Source organism: Dendrobates tinctorius, unplaced genomic scaffold, assembly GCF_039654945.1.
Source record: "Dendrobates tinctorius isolate UK_male_01 unplaced genomic scaffold, ASM3965494v1 ptg000024l, whole genome shotgun sequence".
Lineage (NCBI taxonomy): Eukaryota > Metazoa > Chordata > Amphibia > Anura > Dendrobatidae > Dendrobates > Dendrobates tinctorius.
Genome location: NW_027361692.1, coordinates 4,771,171 through 4,793,671, shown reverse-complemented (window position 1 = coordinate 4,793,671; position 22,501 = coordinate 4,771,171). Strand labels below are relative to the sequence as shown.

General features: G+C 46.0%; 1 protein-coding gene across 6 annotated transcripts in view; it reads left to right on the top strand.

Moving 5' to 3' along the window:
- The window catches only part of SENP6 (SUMO specific peptidase 6), a 234,313-nt gene that overhangs the window by 29,854 nt on the left and 181,958 nt on the right, over positions 1–22,501 (top strand). For 4 of the 6 annotated variants that reach the window (XM_073569306.1, XM_073569309.1, XM_073569305.1 and 1 more), the window contains exons 3-5: positions 12,353–12,419; positions 13,260–13,402; positions 17,878–17,982. In XM_073569306.1, the coding sequence (XP_073425407.1) occupies positions 12,353–12,419; positions 13,260–13,402; positions 17,878–17,982 (315 nt within the window). The remainder of the gene's footprint in view (positions 1–12,352; positions 12,420–13,259; positions 13,403–17,877; positions 17,983–22,501) is intronic. The other 2 variants (XM_073569311.1, XM_073569310.1) reach the window with 1 other exon arrangement.

The window sequence follows — 22,501 nt, the reverse complement described above, 5'->3', positions numbered from 1 at the left end:
CTGCAAAAATTCATCCATATGCTACAGACAAGTCCCATTCAGTTGAATGAAATGGCTATTTATTTGCAGAAACTTCTGCAATTGTGCTCAGGATTGTCTGTATATGATATCATGTCTATAACACCTGGACATTATATTGAAAAGTGATGCAGTTTTCTAAAGCATCATTATGTTTACATTTTTACATTTTTAGTCACCCTCAATGTGCCTATTAATGGTGGTTACTAAGAGGTATTGTGTTTTCCAATTCCCTTTTCAGTGTTTTTGCAACAGTGTTTGTATTCCAAAACGAGGAGTGGAACTTACAGAGAAAAATTATGATTGAAAGATTAACACCAGTTCTGTGTTTTGGAGACGCTCCTAGTTTTGGCATGCAAAGGCTGATTAAAATTTACAGACATCTGAATGAGACGGTCACCAAGTCTAAGCATTGGCAGGACTTGGCACCTGTCCACACTGCCAAAAGTGCCAATACCTAGTTTAAAAACAACAGTATCACTGTGCTTGATTGGCCAACAAACTCGCCTGACCTTAACTCCATAGAGAATCAATGGGGTATTTGTTATGATAGGTAACCGAGGAGGTTAGCAGGGGAATAGACTAGGCAACCAGATAACCAGAGAGGTTGGTAACTTGCAGACCACTAAACTGACGACACAACTAGAATTAGCCGTGGGACGTACCTACGATGCCCTAGACGCCTCGGCACAGCCAAAGAATTAACTAAGCCTAAGGGCTCATACTCACTGGTGCGAAAATCGGATGAGTGCAATCCGATTAAAAATCGGATTGCACTCTGACCAATGTTAGGCAATGTGTGACGTCTCATTTGCAATTTTTTTCTCAGCTGAAATTGGACTGAGAAAAAAATCACAGCATGCTGCGATTTTCAGGGGAAAATCGCCAATGCAAGTCAATGGGTGCGATAAAATATCTGACAGCACTCGCACAATGCGAGTGCTGTCCGATTTATACGCATCGGTGTCCTTTGAAAAAAGCCGACAATTCATGTGCGGCTACTGTACAATCACACTGACGTGTTAGAATAGATAAATAGATAGTATAGATATATACACATAGAATACACAGATATGTCTGTCACTGACATGTATATATGTATTCTATGTGTATATATCTATACTATCTATTCTTTCTTGAGCTGTCAGTGTGATTATAGCCGCATATGAATTGCCGGCTCTATCTATCTATCTATCTATCTAATATAAATACAGTCATATGTTAAAGTTTGGGCACCCCTATTAATGTTAACCTTTTTTCTCTATAACAATTTTGGTTTTTGCAACAGCTATTTCAGTTTCATATATCTAATAACTGATGGACTCAGTTATATTTCTGGATTCAAATGAGGTTTATTGTACTAACAGAAAATGTGCAATCTGCATTTAAACAAAATTTGACCGGTGCAAAAGTATGGGCACCCTTATTATGTGTGTGTCACTGACATGTATATATGTATTTATTTAGAAAGATAGGAGAAAAGCCGACAATTCATATGCGATGTACAGTAACATAACACTGACAGCTCAGAAAAGAATAGCTAGAATAAATATATACACATAGAATACATACAGGGGTTGGACAAAATAATGGAAACGCCTAACTTTTTGGCATCATAATCTTCGAACATGTTATAAACATGCAAACCGTGACATATGGTAATGTTTTGTAGTTGATTATTTTTGTTATGTGATATGTGTATGTAAATTAACTGTTTGTTTTGCAGAATTGTAAGAACATTGATGAGAACCAGATACCAATGGCAGACCTCTCGGATTTTCAAAGAGGCCAAATTGTTGGTGCTCGTATGGCAGGCGCTAGTGTAACAGAAAGTGGCCGAATGCTTGGCCTGTCAAGAGGTACTGTCTCCAAAGTAATGACTGCGTTTGAAAGAGAAGGAAAAACGTCCGCACCAAAGCACAGGTTCGGCCGAAAGTCGAAGTTGACTGAGAGAGACTGTCGGACTCTAAAGCGAATTGTGAGAGAGGATCGCAAGACCACGGCTCCGAAAATCACTGCTGAGCTCAATGAACACCTACAGAACCCAGTTTCCACAAAAACTGTTCGTCGGGAGCTGCACAAATCTGGATTCCACGGAAGATCTGCAATTCGAAAACCGCTGATCTCAATGACAAATGTTTCCAAGCGTTTAGAGTGGTGTAGAAACCTCCAGAATTGGTTCCTCGAGCAGTGGAAACATGTGATATTCTCAGACGAATCATCGTTTACCCCATTTCCGACCTCCGGCCGAGTGAGCGTTTGGAGACAGCCGAAAGAAGCATTCCATCCAGACTGCCTTCTCATCGTAAAGCATGGCGGAGGTTATTTGATGATCTGGGGTGCTATTTCGTGGAGATCCGCCGGGCCAATGATATCCCTTCATGGAAGAATTAACAGCTGAGATTATTTAGGCTTTTTGGGCGACCAAGTGCAATCCTATGGTTTAAGCACTGTTCCCGGAGGGGAACGCCATCTTTCAGGATGATAATGCACCAATTCATACAGCTAGAATCGTTCAAGCATGGCACGAGGACCAGTCTAATAAAGTTAAGCATCTCATCTGGCCCCCACAATCCCCAGACCTCAACATTATTGAGCATTTATGGTCGATTTTAGAGATTCAAATTAGACGTCGATTTCCGCCGCCATCGTCGCTCAAAGAACTGGAGGGTGTTTTAACTGAAGAATGGGATACAATTCCTTTGGAAACAATTCAAACATAGAATGAATCCATACCTCGGAGAATTGAGGCTGTAATTGCCGCAAAAGGTGGACCTACACCATATTAAACTAACTTTTGTTGATGTTTCCAGGTGTCTCCATTATTTTGTTCAACCCCTGTGTGTGTGTGTGTATGTATGTATGTATATGTGTAATGATGAGTCACCGAAGGAGGAAAAAACAAAATACCAGCTAAGTCCAGAAAAACCAGAGAGGTTGGCAGCTATCGGATTGCAGACTCCTGAACCTATCCACAACAACTAGCAGTAGCCGTGGGCGGTTCCTACGGTGCCCTAGACCCCTCGATCACAGCCGGAGAACTATATAGCCTAAAGACAGAAAGGGGAAAAACTAAACTGCCCCAGAGCAGACCCCAAAGCAATAGGCAGCCCCCAACATATAATGACGGTGAAGCAAGATGAAAACACTAACACAGATAGAAAGATAGGTTGAGCAAATGATGGGACCCAAGCTAACTACATAGGACAGGATAGGAAAGCTGCTGTCTGCCATCCGCAAAAACCCTATCAAAAATGGAATTCAGCTCACCCCCGGCCGGGGATGGCAGAACTCCCAAAAAAACAAGGCAAAACAAAACTGAAGAGTACAAAGCAGAGCAGAAAAACTTAGCTTTGAGACGCAGGAATCAGACTGGTCTCCAAGAATCCAGCAGGATCACCAGCAAGGCAGAAGGGCGTCGGCTGCCTTATATCTAGTCCTCAATTCCAGCTACCCAGTCATCATCTAGCTGCCCAGGTGTTTGGTAATCAGCCTCACTACCTTCGTTCACCAGAGGAGGGAGTTCATCAGACCTCAATGGTGAAGGGAAAAATGAACTCACAACAGTCTCCCATCACTCGCCCACAAGAGCCTGATGATCGAGAGAGACGCCCTGCAGAAAAGGATTGGGACAGCAATCTTTTCATGCAGGTAAACCGACCCCTGTTACAGGGTGAACTGGAGGTAAGAGGCTGCAGCGTTGTATGATCTGCTCACCAGCCACTCTGGCTGAATGTGACTGCTGCAATCAGCATTCGGGCTTGCAGCCCATGGCTCTATACTTCATTTAAGAGCCAACACTTACTTTCAAGCACGCGGTGCAGCGCGGTTCCAGCCCCCCGGCTTCCTCTTCCTGTACCAGCGCCATCTTGGTGCTCCAGGAGGCCAGGGCAGGGCCCCGCCCACCACTTCCGGGCTGGGATTTCATAAGGTTTCTAGTCAGCGGCAGGGCTGTTCACCTCACTCTCTCATCAGCCTTCGGGCAGCAGCTGCGGCAGGGACACAGGTCGTGGGTATGTGAGTACTGCACTACAGGTTGCTCCCTCATTCCGCTCTCTACCCCCGACGGTCGGCACCAGGTAAAGCCTGTCTGTTGTGAGCTCATTTTCTCGTTCACCTTTGATGTCCGATGAACTCTCTGCTGGTGAAAGGAGGTGGTGAAACTGATTTGGATGGGAGAAACCTGTCAACTGAACAGGTGCATTGCGATTGGATATCCGGAATCTCTGAGTGGATATAAGGCAGCCGACGCCCTGTAGGGTTGCTGGTGATTTCTCTGCTCTGAGCTCTGGCCTCCAGTTCAGTTCCTGTCTTCTAAAGCTAAGTTTTGCTCTGTTATTGTTCCATGAGATTTTGTCTGATTTGCTTAGTTTTGTGTTCTGCCAGCCCCGGCTGGGGCTCTGCTGAATTTCCATTTTTGTCCCTGATCGGTTAAACCTCTTTTGCTCTGTCTTCAGAATATATCGGGGTGCTGATATAGGGATTTTGAAGTCTAGTGACCTCAGGGCCGTTTTTCCTATCAGACGTGTTGGGACATTTTTGGTAGGGTTTTTGCGGATTACAGCCAGCATCTTTTCTGTCCTTTCCTATCTAGTTAGTTGGGCCCCATCGTTTGCTCTGCCTGTCTTTCTGTCTGTGTTTTCATCTGTTTTCATCGACAATACATGTTGGGGGCTGTCTATTGCTTTGGGGTCTGCTCTGGGGCAGTTTAGATTTCCCCTTTCTTTCTTTAGGCTTAGTTAGCTCTCCGGCTGTGAAGAGGCGTCTAGGACCAACGTAGGAACGCTCCACGGCTACTGTTAGTTGTTGCGCATAGGATCAGGGGTCTGCAATCCGCTAGCTACCAACCTCTCCGGTTTTCTGGACTTAGCTTGCATTTTTTGTTTTTTCCTCCTCCGGTGACTCATTCATAACACCTGTCCGTATGCCCAAGGGAGAGCAGTCCCGCTCCTCCTCCTCATCTGCTTCAGTGACCTTGGTCAAATATTTTGTATGTACCAAATGCAACGTCAGGCTTCCTTCAGGTCAGTCCTCGCCACTCTGCTCAGATTGCAGCAGACCTACGGTGTTGCCTACGCTAGAGAGCAGGTGCAGCCTCCCTGCTTTGCCTGTCAGAGCTCCCACATTACCCCTGAAGCAGGAGGATGCCACCTTGCCTACCGCCCAGGGGCCATCCATCGCCACTGGAGACAGCGAGTGACCAGGATGGGCCTCTTCCTTTTCGAAGTCCGTGGCCGACCTTACCAAGGTATCACAGACCTTGGTAATGGTGCTTAACAGATTGGTGCTCCTGTGTTCACTGGAGTCTGAAGTGGCAAAGGAGCCTCCTTTTGGGCCCTCTAGAGGCCGTAAAAGGTTTAGACAGGACCACCAACTCAGGTCCCCTTCTCACTCCATCTCACCACCAGAATTCCTCTGGCCATCTGCCTCCTCTCGGTCCTCATCCCCGGAATCAGGTGAAGCATTATCAGAGACACACTCAGAGGAGGGTTCTGAATACGGGCCAGAACAGTCCCAGGTCAAGGATATGGTTCAGGGCCTCATTGCCGCAGTCAATGAGACTTTTAACATTGGGGACACCACATCAAAACCTAATGATCAGGTTTTTTCATTTAAGCATCATAAATCCCCCTCTAGGGTCCTTCGCCTCCCACAAGGATTTTGAGGAAGTGTTGGCCAGGGAAAGGGAATACCCAACCAGGCGGTTTCAGAGAGGGAATCGTTTTGGAAGTCTATATCCCTTCCCTCCAGATCTCACCGCCAACTGGACCGTCTCCCCTTCGGTGGACCCACCAGTGTCCAGACTCGCTACCAATACAGTCCTCCCACTCGCCAGTGGGGCAGCCCTAAAAGATCCCAATGATAGGAGGATAGAATCCCTGGCAAAATCTGCCTTTGAGGCAGCAGCCGCTACATTGTGTCCAGCCTTCGCCTCAGCCTGGGTAGCGAAGTCTGTTACAGAATGGGCCAAAAAGCTTAGACAGGGCATATTGGCTGGGGCACCACCAGCGGAACTAGCGGAGTTCGCAGATCAGATCTCTTATCCCGGGAGGTATATGGCATCAGCAGCTCTGGATGCTGCGTCTTGCGCAGCTCAAGCATCCAGTAACATGGTAGCCGTCCGGCGGACGGTCTGGCTAAAGGCTTGGCAGGCTGATTTGTCCTCAAATCACTGACCAATCTGCCGTTTCAGGGCACCCGGCTCTTTGGGTCAATGTTAGATCAAATCATTAAGGATGCAACGGGGGTACAAGCTCCCTTCTCCCTCAGGCCAAACCATGTCGATATGTTTTCAAACGTAGGACTCAGCCCTTTCGGCGTACCCCAGCGACAGGCACTTATGCTCAGGGCCCGCAGAGGTCGCAAGCACCGAGAGATGGGAGGAAGGTATCATTTCGAGCCACCCCGTCATTGCATTCCCGCAGTTCCAACAGCAAAACTACCAGGTCATGGACGGGCAGAGTCACTTCAGCCTGACGCCAGAAGGGAGTTCAACTCCCTTCCCAGTACCTCTCCCAGACTAGGAGGCCGCCTTCTCCTCTTCAGAGATGTCTTCCAGAATTCAGTAGAAGATATCTGGGTAAAGGAGGCAGTATCAACAGGATGCAAGATAGACTTCAACGCGCTTCCGCGAGATCGCTTCTTTCTATCGCAGCCACCAAAAGACGCTGCTATGGCTCTAGGTTTTTTTGTGGCAATCGACTCTCTCCTCATCCCAGGAGTAATCGTCCCCATTCCCGAGCAGGAACGTTTTACTGGCTTTTACTCAAACCTGTTTGTGATATCAAAAAAGGATGGCTCAGTTCTTCCCATACTAGACCTCAAAAGGCTAAACAGATGGGTCCGCTTACGCCATTTCAAGATGGAATCGATTTGGTCGGTAATTACGTCTATGGAGGATCAGGAATTCCTGTGTTCCATAGATATCCGGGACGCCTACCTACACGTCCCCATTTTTCAGGGACATCAGAGTTTTCTACGTTTTGCTGTCCAAAACCAACTGTCACGATCCATGCTGGATTGTGACAGATAAAAGGACATGTAACCTTTTTTTTCCTTTAAGCTGTTGCTTAAAGTTAGTTTTGCCCCCGGTGGCCATAAGGGTCATTACACAGTGGTGTCTTTAGTTCTAGTTTTGCCCCCGGTGGCCATAAGGGTCATTACACAGTGGTGTCTTTAGTTCTAGTTTTGCCCCCGGTGGCCATAAGGGTCATTACACAGTGGTGTCTTTAGTTCTAGTTTTGCCCCCGGTGGCCATAAGGGTCATTACACAGTGGTGTCTTTAGTTCTAGTTTTGCCCCCGGTGGTGGCTAGTATTGTTACACGGGAATCACTAGCAGGTGTGATTGCTCTGGCTCTTGCCTATAAAGGAGAGTCAGGTGGTCTCACTCACTGTTGGTGATATTGTTCATTTCCAACCATCCTTGGTGGAGGAAGGAGCTAGAGAAAAGTTCCTTGCAGCTCAGTCAGAGTCCTGGTGTGGAAGGAGCAACAGTGAGGAGTTCTTTGCATCCCTGACAAAGCTTTGGTGAAGTAGCAGCTATTCAGGAGGAAAGCTGCACTCAGGTGCTGGACTCTGTTGCTGGGAGCAATAGCAACAGAGCAAAGCTAAGTGGTTTTTCCCTGTTTGTAACTTATGTGTGTTTTAGTGCAGTGGTGGGATTAGTTTCTTCTCCAATTCATTAGAAAGGGATAGGTGCAGGGTGAGCTAGGGTTTTTAGGTATCCTGCTCGTCGCCAGGTGCGGAACCTGCCTAGGGACCGTCAGGAGTGTAGAGACACTGACTCAGGGGAGTGCAGGAGGTCACCACGTCCCCGTTCCCTATTGCAGGGCCCTCCATTGTATCGTTTTCCCTGGTGTTTCCCTTATCTCTGTAAATACGCCCTGCTGGAGGCAGTGTATCCAGATACACGTGTAACTATTGAAATTCGCCTGCTGGAGGTGGTGTATCCGGCTGCACGTTTCATTGTTTAAATTCGCCCTGCTGGAGGCGGTGTATCCAGGGTCACGGGTGTCATAGAAATTCGCCCTGCTGGAGGCGGAGTATCCAATCACCCGTGACATCACACAAGCATTTCCAGTTTGTGGCCCTGCCATTTGGGCTGGCAACAGCCCCAAGAATTTTTACAAAGATTATGGCAGCGATGGTAGCTATATTAAGGGTCAGAGGCATAATATTGGTACCATATCTCGACGATATTCTCGTCAAGGCGCCATCCTTCGCTCAGGCCCAGGAAAATCTAGCGGTAGTTTTAAACACGCTCTCCTGGTTTGGTTGGATCATAAACAGGGAGAAATCCCACCTAACGCCAACACGACGCCTAGAATTCTTAGGAATGGTAAACGACACCCGCCGCTCAAGGGTCTTTCTCCCAGAAAGAAAGTGGATTACCCTCCAGCAGGGAATTCGCGCTGCCATGAGAGTCCTGGGAAGAATGGTGGCAGCTTCAGAGGCAATACCCTTTTGCCCTGTTCCGTTCCAGGATACTGCAGAGGAACATCCTCCTTCAGTGGGACAGGTCCATCTCTTCGTTGGATCGTCCCTTCCTCCCTTCCATTCAGACCAGGGAGTCCCTCAAGTGGTGGCTGACCTCCCCCTTGTTTATCTGGGACGGCCTTTTCCCCCTGTCCACTGGCAGGTAGTAACTACAGATGCCAGTCTCCTGGGCTGGGGTGCGGTATTCCGCCACCTGACTGTCCAGGGACGATGGTCGAGGCAAGAATCCTTACTATCAATCAACATTCTAGAACAGAGGGCGGTCTTTCTAGCACTTCTACATTGGGAAAGATACCTCAACAACCAGCCAGTCCGGATTCAAACGGACAACGCCACGGCGGTGGCATACATCAATCACCAAGGGGGAACCAGAAGTTCCCGGGCACTGGCCGAGGTATCCAGAATCTTCAACTGGGCAGAAACCGCAATTTCGGCAGTTTACATTCCTGGCACAGACAACACGGCCGCCGACTTCCTCAGTCGGGAGGGGCTCGCGGCAGGGGAATGGTCCTTACACCAGGAAGTGTTCCGTCAGATATGCCAGCGATATGCCAGCTATGGGGGACTCCAGATGTGGACCTCCTGGCATCAAGACAGAACAGAAGGGTCCAACAGTTTGTCTCAAGATACCGCGATCCTCTAGCAATAGGGGTTTTCGCGCTGGTCATTCCCTGGACACAGTTCAGACTCCCTTACCTGTTCCCTCCCCTTCCTCTCCTGCCCAGGCTGCTAAAGAAGATCAAGGCAGAAGGGGTGCCGGTCATATTGATCGCCCCGTACTGGCCCAGGAGGGCCTGGTTCGCAGAAATTATCAATCTTCTCATAGGCACCCCCTGGAGACTCCCCGATAGACCAGATCTCCTGGCTCAGGGGCCGTTTTACCCACCGAATTCTCAGTTGCTCAATTTGGCAGCATGGCCTTTGAAACCACAATACCGAGAGCAGCGGGTTTTTCGGACCGAGTCATTAATACAGTGATCCAGGCTAGGAAGCCTTCCTCTTCCAGGGTCTACTATCGAGCCTGGAAGGCCTATTTTGGCTGGTGTGAGTCTAATCATGTCACACCTATGCCCTGTTCCCTGCTATCTGTCCTAGCTTTTCTCCAGGCAGGGTTAGATGGCGGTTTGGCCCTAAGTTACTTGAAAGGCCAGGTATCTGCTCTCTCAATTCTTTTTCAAAAAAATTTGGCCTCCCGCTTACAGGTTAAGACCTTTCTGCAAGGAGTGGCACATGCAGCCCCTCCTTACAGATCCCCTGTGGCTCCATGGGATCTTAACTTGATCTTGGAAGCCTTGACAGGTTCACCCTTTGAACCCCTACTGGAAGCTCCCATGTCTTTGTTGTCCTGGAAGGTGGTATTTCTCGTAGCCATCACCTCTATTAGGCGGGTTTCAGAATTAGGGGCAGGGTTTCAGAATTAGCGGCATTTTCCTGTCGTCCTCCATTCCTAAATATGCACCAGGGCAAGGTTGTTTTGTGGCCTCCTCCTCTTTCTTCCCAAGGTGGTATCGGCCTTCCACCTGAACGAGGATATAATCCTTCCGTCATTTTGTCCCGCTTCAACTCATCATCTGGAGCGTTCTTTGAAAAAGCTACACCTGGTCAGGGCGATAAGGATCTATCTGGCCAGGACTGCTCCTTTCAGGAAGGTGGGCTCGCTCTTTGTTATCCCCAATGGGGTGAGAAGAGGCCTGCCGGCCTCTAAGGCAACAATTGCCCGCTGGGTCAGAATGGCAGTTCTGGAAGCCTACCGGGTAAAGGACAGGGTGTCCCCTGCTGGGGTCACGGCCCATTCAACCCGGGCGGTGGGCGCCTCCTAAGCGGTACACAGCAGGGCATCAGTCATGCAGTTATGCAAGGCTGACACGTGGTCATCCGTGCATACCTTTTCAAGGTTCTATAAGGTCCATACCTATGCTTCAGCGGACGCCAGCCTAGGCAGAAGAATCTTGCAGGCGGCAGTGGTGAGTTCTCCGACCTGAAGGAAGTTTGTCTTTTCCCACCCCAGGGACTGCTTTTGGACGTCCCACGGTTCCTGTGTCCCCCAGTTAGACGAAAGAGAAAACAGGATTTTGATTGCTTACCGTAAAATCTTTTTCTCAGAGTCTTCATTGGGGGACAGAGCGCTCTCCCTCATTTTATTACGTGTAATGAATATATGATGACTTACGTGATAATGTCTCCTCCTACTGCTTTTTCACTAGCTGATTGTCCTACAGCCGGTCGGAGGGGTGTATACTGCGGAGTTAACATTTTTTTCATGCATAGTGTCAACCTCCTAGTGACAGCAGCACACACCCCACGGTTCCTGTGTCCCCCAATGAGACTCTGAGAAACAGATTTTACGGTAAGCAACCAAAATCCTGTTTTCTAGTGAGTATTGAGGGATGCGCTTATCACCCTGTTCTACAACTGTCCACAAAATATGGGAACTGGGGTTTCAATGCAGTTTTCTCTTTCACTTGTTTTGATACATGTTTCCTAGTCATGTTCTGACTGTAAGGCTATGTGCACACGTACCGGAACTCTCGTGGAAATTACTGCGAGAATTCCGGAATTCCATTCCGCGGGAAAATCGCATTTTAAATTCCCGCGATTTTCTCGCAGAAAAACTAGCATTTTGCAAGCGTATTTAGCTTGCAAAATGCTAGCGTTTTCCAAGCGATCTGTAGCATCGCTTGGAGAACTGATTGACAGGTTGGTCACACTCGTCAAACATAGTGTTTGACAAGTGTGACCAACTTTTTACTATTGAGGCTGCCTATGCAGCATCAGTAGTAAAAGATAGAATGTAAAAAAAAAAAATAAAAAATAATGTTATTCTCACCTTACGGCGACCCACGCATCCGTTCCCAGTAATCCTTTGCGAAAATGCCCGCGATGACGTCTCGCGGTAATTCGCGATGACCGCGAGACTTCGCGATCCCGCGAGAACGGACGCCATCGCGGGCATTTTCGCAAAGGATTACTGGGACCGGGAGAGTGGAGAGAGGCGGGAAGGCTGCGCGAGACGCCGGAAGGTGAGAATAATATTATTTTTTATTTTAAATTCTATTTTTTACAGGGATATGGTACTCAAAGCCCGGAGGACAGTCTCCTCTCCTCCGGACCGTGGGTACCATCCGCAATTGTTCTGCTTACTTTTCGCATGGTGTGCACAGCCACATGCGGGAAGTAAGCGGAACAATGCATTCCTATGGGTGCGGGATCGCCGCGATTCCGCAAATTAATGAGCATGCTGTGTTTTTTACCGCAAATCGATTCCGCCGCGGTAAAAACCGCAGCATTAGCACAGCATTGCGGAATCCCATAGGAATGCGTGGGATGCTTATTTTTCACGTTTTCGCGGCAAAATCGCGCGGTTAAAACCGCCGCGGAAACGCGAAAAAAACGCCACGTGTGAACTCAGCCTAAATAATCCGGGCATGGGTGTCCCCTATTTTTACTATAGGGGACATATCTCATATATTGGGACAGATGCAATGTTTGGCTTATGTCTTTTTAGCTCATGTAATGTTTACAACTTTTTTCTTTCCTAAACTGCATTGTGACTTTACTTAGCAGTAGAGATCTAGTAGATGAGACCGTAAAGTAGTACTCCAGGCAGGGTCACTAAATACTTACCACTGATGAATGGCATCTCTGTTTCTCACCAGCCTGCATTCTTCTGCTGGCCTTAGTAAGTGAGCTCAGCTCACTAATGGCAATGCAGAGGGACAATTAACACATTACTGCCCATGAAACAAAAACATCCTCTCCTGGCTTTTAGGTTTCTTATTATATTTTTAGCTTACTTTTGGGTTTCATGCATATTCCATTTTTTTTTTGTTATTGTAGTGAAGTTAACTTGCTCACTATAGACGATGATGATGATGGGGTCAACTCAAAACCTGCAGAACAAAAGGCAAGTATCCAGTGTTTCTGTTTTTGTAGCACAAGCCTCATGTACACTGATGTAATACTGATCCGTGCGGTCAGGATCCATAGACAGCTGTGGGCCTACACTACGTCAATGTGTGCGTCCCTGACAGATTCATGCAGAATGCTGTTTTATTATGCGTTTTAGACCCTTTTCATGACTTTTTCAACTGAAAGACGTGGTGTAACATGGCGTCACAGTGCCCTATAATTGTGGCACACACTTTTGACACACGTTAAGCCAACTGATGGTCTAATTAGGCTTGCACCATCTATCTTGAAATTTTACAGCTTCATCAACTGGCATTGTCCATTTTGATAAAACTGGTGTATTTTTAGACTGTCTGGTCTAAAGTTTGAGCTGACTAAAGGCCCCATATATATTTAACAAACAAATATTGGCCGGTACTCAATCTGCAGTCTGTGTATGGGGGCCCCTGGCGTGTCCAATTTTGGACTGCTGGTCCTTTTGTTCTCTATTAGATAAGCCACTGCAAGAGATGTGTATGGGGACTTTAGCATGAGACCGTTTTGATAAGTACACCCCACAGTATTTTATATTTTGGTACATTTTGAACATTTTTTTTTCCTGGCAGTTTACAAATTCTAAAGAGAAGCCTTTGGGCATAACATGCTATCGAGAGCATGCTGTGTTTCTAATTTGTTTGGGTAAATACATGATGGTAGCATATGAATTGCCCTCAGGCCTTTATTACTGGAACATTATTATATCATGTCAATTTAGCGCATGTATTAATGCCCTGTGCATGGACACTGTGAAAGTTTTTTATGCATTTCCTTTTAATACATTTTTTTCTTCTTATAGTCTGGTCAACTGCGGTCCAGAACTATTCATGGTACAGGGGACTCGTATAGGACATATGAGAAAAGAGGCAAATCACTTTACTTACGACCTAGTAAAGGCAATGCAACAGGAATGAATATGCTAGGCGCAAGCAAGAAACTGGGGTGAGAATTTTGTTATGGACAGCTAGTTGGCCTACAATCATGGCCAAAAGTGTTGGCACTTTTTAAATTGTTTAAGAAAGTGAAATATTTCTCCCATAAAATTATTGCAGTTACGCATGTTTTGTTTTACATATGGTTATTTCCTTTGTGTGTACTTGAACAACACCAAAAAGCAAAGAATTAGAAGCAGATTGGACGAAATTTCACACAAAACTCCAAAAATGGGACAGACAAAATTGTGGGTAAACAAACCTTGTTTCAAGCATGTGATGCTCCTTCAAACTCATATGTGGCAAGTAACAGATGTGGTCAATATGAAAATCACCTGAAACCAGATAGAAAGGGGAGAAATTAACTCAGTCTCTGCATTTTGTGTCTGTGTGTGTCACACCAAGCGTGGATAGCAGAAAGAGAAGAGAATGGTCTGAGGACGTAAGAAACAAGTTTGTTGAAAAATATTAAGAATCTCATGGTTACAAGTCGATCTCCAGAGATCTTGATGTTTCTTTGTCCACAGTGCGCAACATAGTCAAGAGGTTTACAACCCATGGCACTGAAGCTAATCTCCCTGGACTTGATCAGTAGAGACATATTGATGAACGGTTGCAATGCAGGATAGTTTGGATGGTGGGTAAGCAACCCCAATCAAGTTCCAAAGAAATTTAAGCTGTCCTGAAGGCTCAGGGTGCATCCGTGTCAGTGAGAACTCTCTGTCTACTTTTAAATTAAATGAGACGCTATGGCAGGAGATGCAGGAAGACGCCACTGCCCACGTAGAGACATAAAAAAGCTATACTGTAGTTTGCTAAAATATGCGTGAATAAGCTAAAATCCTTCTGGGAAAGCGTCTTGTGGCCACATGAGCACAAGATAGAGCTTTTTGGTAAAGCACATCATTCTACGATTTACCGAATACGTAATGAGGCCCACAAAGAAAAAAAAACAGTGCCCCTACTGACAAATATGGGGGAGGTTTAAAGATGTTTTGGGGTTGTTTTGCTGCCTCTAGTACTGGGTGCCTTGACTTTGTGCAAGCCATCATGAAATCTGAAGACTAACAAAGGATTATGGGTCGCAGTGTACTGCCCAGTGTCACCTGGGTTTGCATCCTAGGTTATGGGTCTTACAGCAGGACCAAAACATACTTCAAGAAGCACCCAGAAATGGATGGAAACAAAGCTCTGGAAAGTTCTGAAGTCGCCAGTAACGAATTCAGATCTAAATCTCATTGAACTTCTGTGGAGAGATCTTAAAGTTGTTTTTGGGAGAAGGCACCCTTCAAATATGAGAGTCCTAAAGCAGTTTGCAAAAGAGGGGTCTAAAATTCCAGTTGAGAGGTGTTAGAAGCTTGTTGCTGATTATGGGAAGTGATTGCAGTTATTTATTCCAAAGGATACACAACCAAATATTAAGTTGAGGGTGCCAACAATTTTGTCCGGACCATTTTTGGGGTTTTGTGTGAAATTATGTCAAAATTGCCTTTTTTTTTTTTTCTTGGGTTCAAATACACACACAGGAAGTAAACGTGTATAACCAAACATTTTTTATTGCAATAATTTTCTGGAAGAAATACTTAATTTTTTGGAACAATTTTAAGAGTGCCAAAACTTTAGCCCATGATTTGTATATGTGTTACCTGCAAGCAGCAGAATTTCTTTTCTTTGTTTCGTAATTCTGGTTACCGTATTTTCCGACGTATAAGACGACTTTTTAACCCCTGAAAATCTTCTTAAAAGTTGGGGGTCGTCTTATACGCCGGGTGTCGTCTTATACGCCGAGTGCATATGGCGCGGGAGTGGTCCCGATGAAGAAGGGAGGGTGTAGGTGGTGTTATCATCCCCTTTTACCTCATTGGTGGAAGCAGTGCGGCGGCTCCTCCTTCAGCAATGTGGCCGCTCTGTGCTGGGGGTCGGCGGCGGCTCCTGTTTGTCCAGCGTGGGGGCGCTGTGCTGAGGGGGAGGCTGCGGCGGCTCTCTGTCCAGCGTCGGGGCTCCTCCGGCATTTCCCAATAGCCCGGAGGCCCAGGCAGCTCCATTGCTGCGATGGGGTGGCCTCCGGGAAAATTGCCGCCGGAGCCCGCACGAGCTCAGATTCAGATCTCGTCCCGAGATCTCGGGAGACGAGATCTGAATCTGAGCTCGCGCGGGCTCCGGCGGCCATTTTCCCGGAGGCCACCGCATCGCAGCATTGTAGCTGCCTGGGCCTCCGGGCTACGGGGAAATGCCGGAGCCCCGACGCTGGACAGAGCGCCACCTTAGCCACCCCCCAGCACAGCGCCCTCACGCTGGACAAAGAGGAGCCACCGCCACCCAGCACAGAGCCGCCACACTGCAGATGGAGGAGCCGCCGATCCCCACAGCACAGAGACCCGCAGCACCGCTGCCACCAATGAGGTAAAAGGGGGATAACTCCACTTACACCCTCCCTTCTTCATCGGGACCACTCCCCCGCCATATGAAGATTGCTCCGCACCCGGCATATAAGATAACACAATCGTATAAGAAGATCCCCCAACTTTTAAGAAGATTTACTATTTTAACTGGAAAAGTTGGGGGAAAAATACGGTAGTTTACATAAAATATAATTCCAGTATGTGTTTTGAATGTGAAAATATGAAACGACGCCCAATAATTTACACCAACCTTCTAGCAAAATCATTTCTTGTTTATTTTATTTATAGAATTAAAAGGATTGGTGCATCTTATAAAATTGGTGAAATTGTGCTTGGTCAAGCAACAATGGAGTGATTTTTATGGCAAAAGGTTACAACTCATTGCCAAGATTACTGGCCACCTCGTAGGTGATCATTATCGTACGTAAGGAGCATGCATTTGAAAGTTGTTTGCTTTACAGCTTGCAAACGGTGCTCTCAGACTGGCCTGATATCTGGATCCAGTTAATTACAGCGTCTCTGCAGTCTTCATATTGCAGAAATAAGCTGTCTCTACTAACAGCATTAAGGCCCCGTTACACATAATGATGTCCCAGCGATCCCACCAACGATCCGACGTGGATGGGATCGCTGAGACATCGTTAGGTTGATCGCTTGTGAGCTGTCACATAGAAAGCCCTCCAGCGATCAGGACCAGCGAGCAAGCTGGTTTCCAAGGTAAACAGCGGGTATCCAAGAGCCGCGCGGCTCTTAGATGCCCGCTGTTTACATTGGAAACCAGCGTCGCTGATCGCTGGTCTCTCGCTGCCACACGCAGCGATGTGCCCTGGCCAGCGGGAGACCAACGATCAAAAAACGGCCCAGGACGATGGAGCGCGATCAGCGATACCCGGCAGGGGGGCCGGTCGCTGATCCCCGTCACACACAGCGATGTCGCTGGCGAGATCGCTGTGGCGTCACAAAATCGGTGATCTCGCTTGGGATATCACTGTGTGTGACGGGGCCTTTTTTAATGAGTTCACAGTTGGGGCTGAGTAGCTGTGAAAGTGAGACAACCACTTTTTAATTGAAATGAATTCTGCTGTGAGATCAATTCTTTGTATGTCTGTGGCACAACACCATTGAATTCGGTCTAATCTGAAAGTTCAGCAGTATAAAAAGTGGCATAATGATGATTTTGTATGCGTATGGCATATAATTTTCCTTAAAACAAATCTATTTATGCTTCCCAATCTGAGTGCAGTATAAAATGGGGGCAGAGAAACTGATTCCAGGGATGTATCATTTATTTGTCTTCTTGCTGTAGTTTTGATAAAACTGTTCCAGATATTTTATCTGTTGCAGCTCTGTTAGTCTTCTAAACAACAAGCTCCTGCTATGCTAGATTTCTTAGTGATGAGCTCAGTCTAAGTACATTGCAAGTACCACTCTTGTATTCTGTATGACACATAAAACCCATGGAACTTATATATTTGGAAATGGTAGTGGATCTCTATATGTAATACATTTTGCAAGCTCATTTTTCCAGGTCATCCCTCCTAACAGCGCTATGGAGGTCATACTACTTATCCTTGCTGGGACAGGAAACGAGAGGTTAAAAGGACCCTCCCATCTCCACCCCTCAGTGTCTTTTCGAAACATTACAAATTAGATGGAGTCTCAGGACAGGTTGCCTTCGGTGGGAAGGTTCTTCTTGCAGTGGTCCCACCCTAACGCCATACTTTGGTATTCTTCATAGTGCTGTCAGGGGGGATGATCTGGAAAATGGTAATTAGACCTACCGGTAACTGCATTTCCATGAGTCCATCCTGACAGCATGGTTTGTTCCCTCCCCTTGAGAAATTTTATACTTATATGACTTACCGTTTGTATAAAGAGTGTTTAATAAATTCTATTGCATCCATCCTGGTGTGGCACTTGGAAAAGCCACTGAGGGGTGGAGATGGGAGAGTCCTTTTATCCTCTCCTTGTTTCCTGTCCCAGCAAGGATAATAAGGACAACCTCCATAGTGCTGTCAGGATGGACTCCTGGAAATACAATCGTCAGTAGGTCTAATTACGTTTTTTTTTTTCCCTATCACAGGGAGAATGCTCAGAACATTCCCCACTCTCAGGGGACTATGGTGCAGGGAAGGTTATTTCATCACATAAATATCACTCAGACGGGCTTGAAAACAGCTGCACAGAGGTAGGATGGGAACTTTGAGACTGATTCATATGTTTTTTTTTTCCATATTGTCTACGTTTTGGTGCTTTTAGCCTGAATTTGACTTGTGCCAAATTCTTCTTTTTAATTTGCGCCTTTTTAACATTCTAAAGAGAACATATCATCACTATTTAGCATGTGAAAGCAAAAGCGTGGGCCATAATGGCGTTGTTTTACAGAATAAATAGATAACTTTAGTCAAGAAATCTGCTTCCTGGCTGTTCTTTAACTCTTTCATGACACAACGTATATTTTTCATATCTTGTGTCCATGACCAACGCTGAGCCCGCGTTTTTCTCTGCACATGATTTAATCAACTGTCATGTGCCTATAAAAGCCACGGGTGAATCCGAGCTCTGATGGCGAGATTTAACTTGCTCCGGCGCAAGCGCGTCATTCCGGCCTCCCATTGGCAACCCTGTCACTTGATCGTGAAGCGCCAATGGGTTTTCTGCAGAAGACCCCCGTACCTGTCATTACTATACTATTGTGAACGCCGGCTGACGTTCATAGGAGATCGTGATTTTTGCTGAGGCACTGCTATGTATAGCACACCCTATCGGACGACTATTAAATTCAGTAAAAAGTGAAAAAAAATTTTTTTTTAAAACTATGAAAAACACAAGTTCAAAGTTCCTTTTACCCCAATGAAAATAAAACAATAAAAAACAAAACCCACATGTTTGGTATTGCTGAATTAAGAAATGTCTGATCTATCAAAATGTAAAACAAATTAGTCCGTTTGAATGGCCTAACAAGATAACAATTATAGCGATTTGATTTTTTCTTTATTCCACAAAAAACATGGAGTCGTAAGTCCGCAATCAGATATAACAGAGTTTATTTAAATATGTACAAAAAAATACTAGGCATAAACATTCAAATACAAAGTACCAAAAAAGTAATTAGTTGGACACAGGTATAAGGAACATACTGTACACAAAATAGTGGGAAGACAAATGTATAGCCTGCAAATTGCATAAAGTGCTAGTGCTCATATAATCAGTAGTATCGTACTACATAAATTCACTTGAATAAACCTCCATTGCCCGTATAGTGGATACGGAAAATATTCAGACCCCTATACATTTTTCTCTTTGTTTCATTGCAGCCATTTGGTAAACTCAAAAAAGTTCATTTTATTTCTCATTAATGTACACTCTGCACCCCATCTTGACTGAAAAAAAAAAACAGAATTGTAGAAATTTTTCCAAATTTATTAAAAAAGAAAAACTGAAATATCACATGGTCATAAGTATTCAGACCCTTTGCTCAGTATTGAGTAGAAGCACCCTTTTGAGCTGGTACAGCCATGAGTCTTCTTGGGAATGATGCAAAAAGTTTTTCACACCTGGATTTGGGGATCCTCTTCCATTCTTCCTTGCAGATAATCTCCAGTTACATCAGGTTGGATGGTGAACGTTGGTGTACAGCCATTTTCAGGTCTCTCCAGAGATGCTCAATTGGGTTTAGGTCAGGGCTCTGGCTGGGCCAGTCAAGAATGGTCACAGAGTTGTTCTGAAGCCACTCCTTTTGTTATTTTAGCTATGTGCTTAGGGTTATTGTCTTGTTGGAAGGTGAACCTTAGGCCAAGTCTGAGGTCCAGAGCACTCGGTAAGAGGTTTTCATCCAGGATATCTCTGTACTTGGCCGCATTCATGTTTCCTTCAATTGCAACCAGTTGTCCTGTCCCTGTAACTGATAAACACCTCTATAGCATGATGCTGCCACCATCATTTTTCACTGTTGGGATTGTATTGTGTAGGTGATGAGCAGTGCCTGGTTTTCTCCACACATACCGCTTAGAATCATCACCAAAAACTTCTATCTTCGTCTCATCAGACCAGAGAATCTTATTTCTCATAGTCTGGGTGTCCTTCATGTATTTTTTTTTTTTTTTTTTTTAGCAAACTCTATGCTGGCTTTCATATGTCTGGCACTGAGGAGAGGCTTCTGTCGGGCCACTCTGCCATAAAGGTGGAGGGCTGCAGTGACTTTGTGGAACTTTCTCCCATCTCCCTACTGTGTCTCTGGAGCTCAGCCACAGTGATCTTGGGGTTCTTCTTTACCTTTCTCACCAAGGCTCTTCTCCCACGATTGCTCAGTTTGGCTGGACAGTCAGTTCCAGGAAGACTTCTTGTGGTCCCAAACTTCTTCCATTTAAGGATTATGGGAAGTACTGCAGAAATTCTTTTTGTAACCATGGCCAGATCTGTGCCTTGCCACAATTCTGTCTGAGCTTCTTGGCCAGTTCCTTTGACCTCATGATTCTCATTTGGTTTGACATGCACTGTGAGATGTGAGGTCTTGTATAGAAAGGTGTGTGCCTTTACAAATCAAGTCCTATCAGTTTAATTAAACACAGCTGGACTCCAATGAAGTAGTAGAACCACCTCAAGGAGGAACACAGGGAAATGGACATCATGTGACTTAAATACAGTTGTGGCCAAAAGTATTGACACCCCTGCAATTCTGTCAGATAATACTCAGTTTCTTCCTGAAAATGATTGAAAACACAAATTCTTTGGTATTATTATCTTCATTTAATTTGTCTTAAATGAAAAAACACAAAAGAATTGTCCTAAAGCCAAATTGGGTATAATTACACACCAAACATAAAAAAGAGGGTGGACAAAAGTATTAGCACTGTTCGAAAAATCATGTGATGCTTCTCTAATTTGTGTAATAAACAGCACCTGTAACTTACCTGTGGCACCTAACAGGTGTTGGCAATAACTAAATCACACTTGCAGCCAGTTGACATGGATTAACCCCTTCACGACCAATGACGCCACATAGGCGTCATGAAACCTGGTTCAAATCTGACCAGTGACGCCTATGTGGCGTCATGACTTCAAAGCCCCCCTGCGGGTCGGGTGACCGGGGTCACTGAAAGGTCACCCGACCCGCAGATACAGGGGGCTTTGTAATTCACCACAGGGGGCGTGGCTTCGCCCCCACGTGGCTACGATCGCTCTGATTGGCTGTTAAAAGTGAAACAGCCAATCAGAGCGATAGTAATATTTCATCAATGAAAATTGATGAAATATTACAATCCAGCCATGTCCGACGCTGCTGTAGCATCGGACATGGCTGGAGACACCGATTCCACACCCCCCCCTACCGGCGATCGCCCCCCCCCGCAACTGAATGACAGCGGCGATCTGCCGCCGCTGTCATCATCTGCCCCCCTCCCATTCCCTCTGCTCCCCGCCAGCCTCCGATCCCCCCCTCACCCCCCCCCGGTACCTCCTGAGTCCCCCCGTCCCTCCCGGTGTCCCTCGGGTCCGGATGATGGACGCCGCCATCTTTGAAAATGGCGGGCGCATGCGCAGTGCGCCCGCCCGAATCTGCCGGCTGCAGATTCCATTCTTTCATTTTGATCACTCTCACAGTGATCAAAATGAAAGAAAAAGTAAATAAACCCCCCGATTATCACCCCCATAGGTAGGCAGTACTAATAAAATAAAGAAAATATTTTTATTTTTATTTTTCCATGAGGGTTAGGGTTAGGGTTGAAAAGAGGGTTAGGGTTGAAAAGAGGGTTAGGGTTAAAAAGAGGGTTAGGGTTGGGGTTGAAAAGAGGGTTAGGGTTGGAAAGAGGGTTAGGGTTGGAAAGAGGGTTAGGGTTGGAAAGAGGGTTAGGGTTGGAAAGAGGGTTAGGGTTGGAATTAGGGTTTGGGTTGGAATTGGGGTTAGGCTTGTGGTTAGGGTTCGGGGTCTGTTGGGGTTAGGGTTATGGTTAGGGTTGGAATTAGGGTTAGGGATGTGTTGGGGTTAGGGCTGTGGTTAGGGGTGTGTTGGGGTTAGGGCTGGACTTAGAATTGAGGGGTTTCCACTGTTTAGGCACATCAGGGGGTCACCAAACGCGACATGCTTCCTCCCTTATAAGCCCCGACGTGTGCCCAAACAGTGGTTTACCCCAACATATGGGGTATCAGCGTACTCAGGAAAAATTGCACAACAACTTTGGGGGTCTAATTTCTCCTGGTACCCTTGGAAAAATAAAAAATTGGGGGCTAAAAAAATATCTTTGTGGAAAAATTTTTTTTTTTAATTTTCACGTCTCTGCGTTATAAACTTCTGTGAAGCACTTGGGGGTCCAAAGTGCTCACCAGGCATCTAGATAAGTTACTTGGGAGGTCTAGTTTCCAAAATGGGGTCACTTGTGGGGGGTTTCTATTGTTTAGGCACATCAGGGGCTCTGCAAACGTAATGACGACCGCAGACCATTCCATCAAAGTCTGCATTTCAAAACGCTACTACTTCCATTCCGAGCCCTTACGTGTGCCCAAACAATAGTTCCCCCCCATATATGGGGCACCAGCGTACTCAGGACAAACTGTACAACAACTTTTGGGGTCCAATTTATCCTGCTACCCTTGTGAAAAAAAAAAATTGCTGGCTAAAAATCATTTTTTTTGAAAAAAAGAAAATATTTTTTATTTTCACGTCTCTGCGTTATAAACTTCTGTGAAGCACTTGGGGGTTCAAGGTGCTC